This window comes from Tribolium castaneum, chromosome 2 (assembly GCF_031307605.1).
Source record: "Tribolium castaneum strain GA2 chromosome 2, icTriCast1.1, whole genome shotgun sequence".
Lineage (NCBI taxonomy): Eukaryota > Metazoa > Arthropoda > Insecta > Coleoptera > Tenebrionidae > Tribolium > Tribolium castaneum.
Window position 1 is genome coordinate 20,774,296 of NC_087395.1, and position 12,840 is coordinate 20,787,135.

The 12,840-nt window shown below is 30.5% G+C and overlaps 1 protein-coding gene across 3 annotated transcripts in view; it reads right to left on the reverse strand.

The window, feature by feature from the left end:
• LOC655640 (uncharacterized) overlaps positions 1-12,840 on the reverse strand; it is a 145,874-nt gene that overhangs the window by 22,589 nt on the left and 110,445 nt on the right. For all 3 annotated transcript variants that reach the window (XM_008201460.3, XM_015983760.2, XM_008201459.3), the window contains 3 exons: positions 8,022-8,163; positions 4,802-4,869; positions 486-737 (listed from right to left, as the gene is read on the reverse strand). In XM_008201460.3, the coding sequence (XP_008199682.1) occupies positions 486-737; positions 4,802-4,869; positions 8,022-8,163 (462 nt within the window). The remainder of the gene's footprint in view (positions 1-485; positions 738-4,801; positions 4,870-8,021; positions 8,164-12,840) is intronic.

The following is a 12,840-nucleotide window of genomic DNA, read 5'->3' on the forward strand; positions in this document are numbered from 1 at the left end:
CTAGTTTTTCTTTAAATCTATTAGTTTCCGAGATCCCCTATTCGGATATCCAAAATGCAACATCCTGTACAGGGTAAGTTAATAGTGGGTTACTTCTAAATTTGTATATATATATGCAACAAATAATATTAAAATAATACTGATTCCAGCTGACCAGATAGGTAATCGTTAAAAAAATTATGATTTGACCTCGGAATTTTCAAGTTTTTAGTTTATATTTTAGATATTTAGTATTTAGTTTTATTCTTAACCACCTTGTGGCCGAACCACAGTCGTGTGTACTAAAAATAAATTTTGGTGTTTTTACGAGTTTTTGATTCATTCAACACCAGGAAGATCCAGTACGAAGCAATCGCTTTATTTAAATAAAATATTCAAATATCGAATCCCCGACCAATTTAATAAATGTCAGGGAATATCCTGTTATAGCTCAAATTCAAATTTTATGCAGGACTTTATCTGATCGTCACGATAAAATAACTTACCGGTGCTTTCCGAGCCGTATACATCAGGACACGCCTGGTAGCTCAGCAAAAGCCTGCTGTCTTCGGTGCAAGTATCGATGCTGGACACGGGAGTGCGGCACTCGCCGTGGCCCCGGTTGTAGGTGAAAGTGAAGGGCCCTCGGAACGGACAAGGCACAGGGGCTGCATTCTCTCTGAACATGGAAAAGAGCAACGCGTCCCCTGTTATTAGGCTGCACAGCGTCGGAAGGGAATCTCGACTGTGGCAGAACGCTGGAACAGAAAAACGGATTGCGTGACGCACGGCCGAATTATCATAAATTAGTCTCCGACGAAATTTTCCCCGTGTGTATGATTGGCTTTTAATGGCTGACAAATGGATTTTGCTGATAAAAACTCTTTTGTTCTGTTTCAATTATTTCTAATCATATTTTCGGCGGAATTTCTGATGGAGCGAGTTGCGTGCAAGGCTGGCGCATCCGCCTTTATTGTTTACTGTTTGACCAGTAAAATGTTTCGAGTACAGCATGACTAAAAGAACAAAGCGGGGAATTGCTAGGAGGGTAACAATAAGTCGGAGTAAGGACAATACATATTTGAGAAGAGTTTGGAGTGTTGTTTAATACGATGTTTGGAATGTGTGAAGATTAAAATGTTGCATTCGTGTTTTCAAGTGCTTCTCTTGCGAAAATTTGATGCAAGTGATGTAAAATCTAAAGAAATACCCAAAGTTTTGTTCGAAAGAAAAGACGTTGTTTTGTATTGTGGGCGAGAAATAAGTGCGGAAAATACGGATAAAGTACAATGGACTTTATTTCATAAGATGAATACAGTGCTTTAACATTTTACTTTCTCAATTAAATAAAGACTAATCCAGAAGCAAAAAGAAACTACCTTAATCCAGCTAATATTGAATACATTTTAATTTATACCATGTGTAAGTCAAACTTTGAGTTGATGTGAACTAAGCATTTTTGTTTAAATTTTTCTGTTCAGAAAAAAATAGGTGAGGGAAAAGTACCAGATAATAAGGTTGTTTTAATTTTTAGAACAATGTTTCACAGAGGATTTCTTTAGAAAAAAATTGCAGAATTTAGATTCTTAAAAAACGAACCAAAACATATAGGGTATTAGGGAATGGCTTAGCAATATTTCGTATGAGAATTTGTCATAATCAGACGAGTTAAAAACCGTTATATCATTTTCTTAAAAAGTGTGAACTTTTATCAGAAATTTTTATTAACCCACCTGTTGAGAGCCACTGTGTAGTTTATTAGCACTTATTTTTTTTATTAAACAAAAAGAAGATGGTGGCGCATGGGATTTTAAGATTTTTTTTAAATTGTAGCTAACATGTTCATTTGTGTTAGAGGTTCCAATTCCGATCCTGGCAAAAAAATTGTTTTATTTTTATCGAAAATTTAACAACAAAACACAAATTGAAATAGAAGAATAACCTAGTGCACCAATAAGTTAATTTACCCCTGTTTTGTGAATAATATTAAAATTTATGCAAATTTTTATAATTTTAATTCAGCAGTTCTCAAAATTTGAGACATTAATTTCAGAATGATTTTTTGAGAAAATTATGCATTTCTGATTTACATAAATTTTGCTTAATCAATTTGTTTTGCGAATCTTTATCTACCTTTAAATTTTTGCTAAACACTCCTTATAGTGTCTCGTTTAAAGGAATAATTTAACCTGGGCTTTAATGTAATTATTAAATGTATTTAGACAATTTTGCATACTGCATTTTTTTAAAAGCATAGAAATTCAATCTTGCTTATTTGTTGCAATGTACTTTCAAAGTCCAATTATTGCTTTGCAGACTGTTTCAAAAAGTATAATACTTAATGAACACCGCAATTATTTATTTAAAGATTTTTGTTGAATAAGGTCCAAGATAAAGACACAAGATAATAAAGTAAATTCAAATTTTGTGCATAATAGTGGTCTGAAATAGTGAGGGTAACAAGTAATGCACGAGTTTTTTTACAACAAATGTGAGTGTGGTTTGTTCTGCTCAAAATAAGAAATCAAGTAGTTCTTGTATCTAAATTATCGATTTTTTTGGTAATTCTCGAAAAAACCTATTCTTAATAAAAAAATTATAACTGGTTTCATTTGAAGCTAGTCAAAGTCTTTTGTGAATCACCCTGTACAGACAAAAGAGAAAAGTTTGTTTTTTGGCACAAATCCAAAAAACAAATAATACAACTAATTTTTTATTTACTTCAATGGTTTATGAAAACGGTGGAAACAACAACAAGATAAAAAATTATGTTACCTCTAGTACCAAACATATCCTGAAATCCGAGGTAGTTCTAAATGGATAATTTGTTGTAAAGTGCAAAACATGTCAGAAAACTTGAAAAACGATTTTTTCTCAAAAATGTGGTTGAGTTAAAATTATCATTTGATATACAAATTCAAAAAAAAGTTTTTTTTTTGTCAAAAAATATTTTCAGGGGATTGCAATAATTGTAGTGTGGTATAATTGTAAGTTAAATGGTGGAGATTATAATGTATTTAGAATTAAAAAAACTAAGTGACCTCTAAAACTAAGGTGTAATAGAAAAGTTTTCTAATATTAAAAAAGTTTTATAAAAACAAGTATTAATTTCATTTCACTTTGCAAATTTAATTCTACTCTATATCTATATGCTCTGGACATGGAACATTTTATTTTAATTAATAATTTAAAAGGTTGTATTAAGGAAGATTACACTTTTTTTACGAAATAATTTTATATATTTATATATTTAAAATATGCTTTTACACCAAAAGCAACATCTATATTATTTGTCATAAAAAATGGAGATGGTATACTTATGGAACACCTAAAAAATTATCACTAGTTTACAGTATATCTGTTGCCTCAGATTTTTTTGCTGTTGTTAAATAGTTGTTGAATGTTGGTTTCAAAAATGCAGATAGATTTTTTCTATCAGCTCAAGTTTTCGAGATATAGGTAACTCATTAACACTTATTTAGAAAAATGCACACAGGTTTTTTAAGTCATTTTACTCTCTGTTGTCTTGATTTTTTTGCTGTTGTTGAGTAACTGTTTGTTGATATTTTTTCTACCAGCTCTAGTTTTTGAGATAGAGGTAACTCATATAAGCACTTTTTGAATTTTCATAAGCTCAAAAATAGAAACTGGAGCTAATGGCCAATTTTGGACATCAGATTTAAATTCTACTTTCCAACAGTAATAGAATCAACTGTTAAATTTACGGCAACAGACAAAAAGTGAACTTTTGTGATTATTTATTTCTCTTTTATTATTTTTATTCTGTACATATTTAAAAACGTAAAAAAACAAAGAAATTGCAAATAAATTCAAATAAACGCTGAGCATTACCTTTTTATTACATTTTACATACATCCTATTATGTTCAGTGTTCACTTCGTTTGGCGATTATACTCCTTTTTTCATATGTGTTGCTTCTATTTATTTATTAAAAGAATTTTAGGTATATTAGAAAAATATGTTAGTAGAAACGGATTTTTTAAACCAGGATTACAGAATTTTTGGTTCAAATAAAAAAAACTGTAGGTATACGTTGTAAAAACAGAACAGAAATCTTTTATTGTGTTTTTTTGGTAGCAGACCTGTGATAGTTGTCCATTTGAAACTTGAACTCTTATTTTTCTAAGGATAAACCTCTTCGAGGTGTATTTTCAAGGTGCAGCTGGGAAATTAAACGATAAATACGAGTACAAGTGTATGTGAAACTAAGATTCCACGATAAGATAAAATGTCAGGAGGAAATGCATTGTTATTATTTTGGAATTAGATGCAGATTTATACAGGGTGGAACTACCGAAAATATTATTGTGTAAGTCTGGCGTATTCAGCATTTTTGGAACAAGAAGTTTTGATTTATCGTGTAACTTTAAAATAAGCAATCTTGTGGGGGTTTATAAGGAAGATAGGATTCTTAATATTTCAAGTTATGAAAGGCGTTTCAAAACATATCATTAAGAATGATATATGAGAGCAGGAGTAAGATATTTCTATTTATATGACTATTCAAACGACAAACATGTAGACTGTGAAGACGTTTAGTTTTTTGGTTATAAATAATGGTGTCAAGAAAGTGAGACCATATAGACGATATTTTTGTGTTGTGTTTAACAAGATGTCTCGTTGTTAAACAAGCAGACGAGTGGAAAAAACGCCAGCCTTGATAAAATTAATGTAATAAAGTTGTGCACTGTTAAATGATAACTTTGTAGAATGATAAGTGACGTGAGTAATGCACTAGCGAATGCATTAATCAAAGTGCAGTGTGTATAGTAGCACATACTGTAATATAGGGCGCACTTACTTTCTTTGTATTGCAGAACGTTTGCGTGTTTTTCGTGAATCACGACGCAACGGTAGCACGCCCTTTTGCTGCAACAAAACACATTTTTAATAATGTCATAATATTAGTCCGGGCCACTTCTTTTTATCCCTCATTTATCTAAAAAATTCACCTGCGTAATATCTTTATTGTCCACGCAGGGCCGGATTATACAAAATATTCCGTCTAAGCCCCTCTCGTTTGAAGCAATGTGAATTCCAGTAAAAATATTCTTTGAAAATGTTAAAACAGCCAAAATCCGTTAGGTCTAACTCACTAAAAATACTTTCAAGACGTCGGTGTTAACTTTGTTATTTTAATACACTTTCTCTTCCAAAAATCGATAACTTTTTCATTTTAAAATATTTTGAGATCGTATTTGGATATTTGAAAGAGAAAGCTTAATAAATCTTTCTTAAAGTGTTTAAAATTTCGAAAAAAAAACAACAAAATCCGAATTTTTAAAATTATGTTTGGAGAAATTCACGTACCCGTAACTCAATTTTTCCAAAGAAGTGCCCCCATTTTTATTTGGGTACAAACTAAATAGTATTTTTTTTAATAAAAATGATAAATGCACAGTAAAAATAATAAGTGCGCAGTAAATAATAGCATTTCAAAACTGGAGTCTAGAATTCCACATTTCGAGTTTTACGTTTTTGAGTTTAATTGTAGAGCTAATAAATAATGTTCCAAAAGGACATTGTTATATTAATTTTATATCTTATAGTTTTGAAAGAAAAAAAAATGATCAAGCCGAAAAATTTCGTTATTGCATATCAAACCTGATTATTTTCAAACATTGTAGTTTATTCTTTTTTGAAAATTTGGAGCTACTGTATCTATCAGTTCCATCACAACACGGAAAATTTCATTCCAAAATATCTTACATCGTGGAAGATAGAAATTTTAAAAATTTTCCACTAAAAGTTAAGATTTTGAATTTTTTTACATAGTTCTGAATGAATTTTAGATAGTAAATAGTTACGTGGTCTATTTTCTATATGTATAAGCTCAAACGTCACTCCTAAAATATGAGAATTTTCAAACTAAAATTTTTTCAATTTTGACTTTTACTCGGTAGGTTTACTATATGAGTAACTTTGTATACCGTAAACTATATTAAGGCCTTTGTAAAACAAAATCCTAAAGTTCGTTGCAATTTTTTTGTCAAATAAGTAATAACGTAACCAAAAACTATTTTTTTTGACTAAGGTGTTTCGAAACTAAAAGTTTTAGCGCACAACTACGCCAAAAAATTTATTTCGTGATATCAAATTCAATTTTTTACTAAATACTTAAATTTATTTTCAATTTAAAAAATTTAGATATTATCGTAAAAACATCTGTACCTATCAGTTCTAGCAACATGCAAAATTTGATTCTAAAATATCTCACATCTTGAAAGATACAATTTTTTTTAAAATAACTATGCGTACTAGTAATTTTCTGGCAATACAAAACCATAAGAATAACTTAAAAACTATAATATACAGGTTTAGAAAATATTATTTCAGGTCAGGTTAGGTCAGGTCATGCCAGAAATTAAAAAATTAAAGAAAAAAAATTAGGCATTCGTAGTTCTCCATACGTAACCTTGTAAAAATAGGCACTAACTTTTTTTTCGAAATTTGAAAATGTCAAAGGAAAGGTCTACGCTTTCTCTTTTAAACTGTCAAATACGAATTTACTCGTAAAATAATAATTATAATAATATCTGAAGTTATTAAAGTTATCAATTTTTAAAGAGAAAAATGTAAATAACAAAACATTAAAAGTGTAAATGATATCGAAAAAAAAACTTAAATCCGATAGAAACAACGTAATAATTCAAATAAAACCAGAAATCACCTTAAATAAAAGTAAAGTAGATTTATAAAAACGTCATTAATTTAATCTGTAATTAAATGCGTGATGATTGACTGATCACGTGACCAAGTTAAATCAATTCGATGCTCTCATTTACGAAATTAACTATTAACAGTGCATTAAATTTCATTGAGCTTTTATAAACAAGCTCATAGCTTTAATAACATTGATAAGTCGACACTGAAATTATTTTTTTGTCACACTAAGGGTCGGTTTATAGAAGCGTCATTAAGTTAATCTGCAATTAAATGCTTGATTAACTGATCAAATTGAACAAACTGATTGGTCCATGCGTGTTGTTAACTTTTAACAACGTATCAAATTTTAACAGAGCTTTCTTTAAACCGGCTAAGAAATGAAATTTTCAAGTTTTTGACATAGTTTCAGTGCGAACTTTTTAACAAAGTTTGGTTTTAGTTATGTGGTCTCCTTTTAGCTAAAATGCCATTCCTAAAATCTGATAGTTTTTCAAACTACATTTTTTTATTTTTGATTTTACTAAATTAGAATTCAGAGGAGTTATACCTAAGTAACTTTTGTACCCTTTTTCAAATGCAGTTCAACATAACATTTTTATAAATCGAAATTTTAAGCTAGCAGCATTTCAAAAGGGCATTATTAATAATTGTATACCTTAGATTAAAAATAAAAAAGTGGAGTCAATTAATAATGCAAAATAAAATTTTTCCAAAACATTTCAGTTAATTTCTGTTATTTGAAAATTTGAGGTAAACCTACTATACACATCAGTATCAATTGTACCAACACACAAAATTTTCTTCCAAAATATCTCACATTTTTGAAGATTTTCCCGCAATGCAAAACAACCAAAGTAACTAGAAAACTAAAATAAACTAAACTGGGTATAGGAAATGGTTACCTAATTCAGCAAGAAACAAGAACACGTAACCTTCCAAATGCTGAAAATGTGGGGTTTGTTAACTTTTTTCAAAATTTGAAGAAAAAAAACTCTTTCAAATCAACTTCAAATTTCAAAATACAAAATTTTGAAAAGAAAGGCACAAATCTAAAAAACAGCTAAACTTTATTATGTATAGGGAAAGCTAAAGGAAACTCCCTTGGAATAACTCAAACACAATAAAAAACACCCCTCCATCTAAAAAATACTTTCATTCAAAATGACCTAACGGATTATGGTTGTGTACAACTTTTTAGGTGAATATTATTATTGGGATTCACATTGCATCTAATGTAGGGTTCACACGGGACAGCCTGTTTTTGAGGCGTCACAAAATGGGCGGATTTAATTGCGACGAAGTGACCCGATTCCGGGTCCGGACCCCGATAATTCCGGGATAAAAAGCTCACTTACTCATCCACGACCAAGAACTTGTCGCCCTCCGATCCCAGACATCGTCCTTTACTGCTGAGTCGTGGCCCTTCTATGATGATGGGCTGACGGACCCCCGACTGGAACCACGTCCCCTCCCATCGCTCCGGGAAATAGCAGCCCCCTGAAAACACACAGACAGCGCGCTAATGTAGATAATGCAGATGCATGACCGGCTAGAGGGGTCAGATTTAAAACTGAAACCGACGAATATGGGAACAGGCGAGGCAAAGATTAGCAGTTTTGATGAATTTACACGGTCCGTATCATATTTAGCGGCGCCCGAAATTAATCGTAATTGAATTATTTAGGCGTTTGTAATTAAACAAAAACTCGCGCCGGATTATCATTTCGCGATCAGTGGTTCAAGTTTTTTGGGATTTTTCCAATCTGACGCGTGATGCAAACTTGATGGCCCATCATTCTTTTTAAATTGTTTTATGCCGCGATTTACATCAACCGCTATAATTGCGACACACGATCAAAAATGCAAATGTGACAATCCGATATTGCACACGAGGGAACTGCAGGCATGCAAAAATTCCTGTTCTCCCAATAGTAGCCTACGATCTCACGCGACCAAAAAGTCAACAATAATTTTATACTCAGAAAAGTTCCCTAATTTGGGAAAAATTGTTAATCGAAATAATTGTTATTTACGGTCGTCACTGTTTGCCTACTTAACGATAATAGTATGCAGCACAAAATGCCTACAACGCAAATAGTTTTCCACTGTATGTACAGTAATCATGCACAGTACATAAACCACTTCCTATAATTAAAGTCCAAACGATCGAATAACTTAATTAGCGAGCGGTTTTTAAATATAGGACAAAGATTTGCTCAAAATGGCTCATAAAACGAACTAGCACTGAAATTATGAATGCAAATTAAAGACTGCAATCGCAAATGCTATAGATTTTCTTAGATGCACTTTTTCTTTTGTTCAATAAAAATTTTGGCAAGAATGCGTCACAAATTTATAGGTGTTAGCCCGTTTACATAATTTCAAATTCTTGCCAATCCAAAATTAACAAAATGTGACTAATTTTCACCAATTGAGCAGTAATACAATAAGTTTACTTGTTATTATTAGCAATTGCTTACAGTGGTATTAATAAGAATTTAGTAAATACTAGTATAGGTATATGACTAGCAAATCCTAGAAAGTATTTTTGACGCTAGCATTTCTTAAAAATTGTTTAAAAGTGTCAGATTGCTAAAAGCAATGATATTTTGCTGTGAGCTAAGGGCGTATCTAGGGTGGGCTATCTTTAAAAATATATAAAATAAAAAATACAGGGTGGGTCATTGATATGGGCGTGCTCGATTGTTCCCACACTGTCAAAGATATCGAAATAAATCAAATTGCACTGCAAATGGGAAGTCAAAGTGTACGTCCTACAATTATTTTCCTCTTCATTTTTTCAGTGCAGCCTTTAACAGTTTTTTTTAATGGCAATCCCTGTATATTTGTATATATTAATATTTACACATTTTTAGACTTTATAAAACAGTTTTATTTTTGCAATTTACTTTAACTGTTCAGAAATTATTAAATTTTTTCTACAATTTAGTGCGTTTGCAGGCACATTATTAAAAAATTGCAGTGCGCTTGGTTTTTGGGATATCAGGTTGGGACTTTGTCCGTAGGTAAACAAATGTCTGAGGTATCTTTTGGTGACAAGACCATACATTTGTATTGTAGCATCACCTTGCTATAACGCATTCATTTTGGTAAACTTTGAAGAACCATAACATGATTTTTTTAAATAGCACCCTTTGTATTTTATTACTAATTATCAATCAGCGTCTCATTTTACATCTTTTTTACCTCTTTAGTTTTTTTTCCAAAAGTTGATAGTTAGGGAGATAATTTGATTTTTCTGAAAAATGCACACAAAATCTCTTGGATACTAATGTAGCGTGTTATGAAAAACAATACATTTTGGCCTACTAATGTCATAATGGCATTTATAGTACGTCACGTTTTAATTTTATTGTAAAAATGAATTTTTCGCGTAAAATCTCATCGAGACATAAATTTACAATGGAAAAATAAGAAATAAAAAACTGAGGTATAACAAAGCAATAGCGATAACATATTACTTGTAGTTACCAAACTGTTTAAAATGACGGCTTTCTTAATCAATAAAGTAATAAAACATTCGTCAATTCTTTTTAAAAATCCTCCGCTTTTAATGTAGCATGATTCTACCAAAAGCTTTTATAATTGTTTCTTACATATTTTCTCTGGTATTGCTGTCGTTTTTTTCTTTTTTATTTAGTGATTTCTTATCAAAATTAAAATTTATATCTCGATGAGATTTGTATGCATTTTACATGAAAAATTCATTTTCATAACAAAATCAAAACGTGACGTACAAAATACGTCAGTCTGATGTTATCATGTCAGAATATATTGTTTTACATTGCACACTATACGTTGGCATCCAAGAGATTTTATGTGCATTTTTCAGAAAAATTGAGTTATCTCCGAAACTATCAACTTTTGGAAAAAAAATTGAGGTGAAAAGATGTAAAATGTCAAGTTTAATCTAATGTCTAATTTGCGAGTTTATTAAATGTCTGGAATAACACAAGAGGAGAAATGGTGATTATTTAACAGATATCTGTAATGATGTTAAGATTTGTCGTAACCGCTAAATAACTTTAAAAAATTTGCTGTGAAGTGCCATAGACTGAAACTAAAAATCTAACTTTGAAGATCCATATCTCGTGCAAAAGGGCTCAAACAATTTTTAATTCAGATTGTGTTTATGTCGTTAAGATATTAAATTTTGAAAACTGCCCCACTTTTTGTTTAGAGCTGGATACGCCCCTTCAGTGTGAGCTATGAATGCTACTAGAGAAAGATTTTAATAATTATAGTGTAAAATCAAAAGAGTAAAAGAAAATTTACCATATGAATCATCAACGGAAATATTATAAACAAAGACAAGATCAATATTCTGTCAGAAGAGAAGACTAGGAAAAGAATGTGTTGAATAACTTTTATTTAGATATTAGCTATAAATAAACATCAATGCTTAATGGAAAAATTTTAGAAGAAACAATGCTCAAGTATTGACAAAATACATAACTGAAAAATTTTAAGATTCAAATCACTACTAAATGATAGCGACCTTAAAAATAATAGATACTGAAGTTTGGAAAAAAAACTACACAACTGGGAAACCGAACACAGAACAAAAAAAACTGGAAAAAATAGAGACAATACTAAAAAGAGAGACAAACGAAAAATAAAATTCCACAGATATGTACCCACTTCAAAAAGTTGGAACAACATGATCCGCTGCGTATCTGGTGCTAGCTAGCCTCCACAATGAAATAGGGGCATCGCTGCTTGAACAAAATGTTTTTCCGTCTGTGAAAATTACATTTTTCCAATCACGATCCAAATTTTGACGACACAAATTGAGTCGTTCTTCTGCTAATTGTAATGTACTTTGTTTGTAGGTCGGCGACACTTTACATGTACCTTTTTTAATCCGGTTGAAATTGTTTCATCGCTTACTCTTAATCTTAGTGTCTGCCAAACTTTTATTGCCAAAGTAAGAGAATTTTGGACCAGAAGTTGAACTTGAGTTGAACTCCCCATTAATAATAATAATAATAATGTTATTTCGTACCAAACTAGACTAAAAGACTTTTTTTTTCGAATTAATCATAATTTAGTTCGTATTTAAAAATTTTCTTGTTTATTTCAATTTTTTTGGTTCAAATAACAGTTTTTTGAACTAATAACATGTTTTACTTTCTGTTAATGCTTTGTTGATGAAAATAGCGGATACTATTTTGTGGATATTTCTCACATACACTTTTTGAAACAGTGTTCTTAGAACATATTTGTTAAGTGCATAGGTACTTGAGGTACAAAAGTTAAACTTTAAAAACAAATCACAATATCCCTTTTCATAAACTCGTGTTTGTGAGTTTGCAGCAGTTTCTTACTTCAGTTACTTCAGTATGATTTTTTGGGCTCTTTTACATCTCTTAACAACAAAATATATAGGAAGGTACGAACAAAATAGTCCTAGGTTGAAAAATCCTGAAATAAACCACGCACGATGCCTACATGGATTATATTAAATGTGTAGTTTTTTTGTAACTATCTTATTCTTGGATCTTATTGAATGAATCAAAAACTAGCCTAGCCGAAATAACCAATCCAAAGACAAAAAGTTTATGATTAGTTTAAAAAAAATAAAAGTGACATCCAGAAAACATAATGTAAAATAAATTGCATCTTATTGAGTTATTGTATTATATGTATACTAAATATATCACTGTGTTCTGTTTTTGAAAATATAAAATCTGTGTACTGTCTTCTATTTTCTGTCCAACTTCCAGTAGGTTTATCAGTTTAGTATAGTTTAGAATATGCTGTAACTCTTTAGAGTGCTTGAAACTAAAGATAAAAGATTTTAAAAACCGTAAGTATGGTGGTGCAATAATTCATAGAAATTAGAATTAATCGAATAAAATATACAACCTCACCAAAAACTAATTTCAGGACTGTCATGTTAAGAGATAAGGATTACACGAAATTTGTTATTTCCTTAATAAATTTTATTTAATTTGTTTCGAGATTTGTTCAATTTAAATAATTGTAGTACAGAGATATTTTACCAAAATCCTTCAAATAATTAATTGCAAAGATTTAATTTGAAATTTGTTTTCGTAATAAATAAATTTCGTACAGAATTACGAATAATATCAAACGATGTTTTAGGCAATAATACCAGATGTGCTTTTTCAAATTTTTATTCAAAAATAA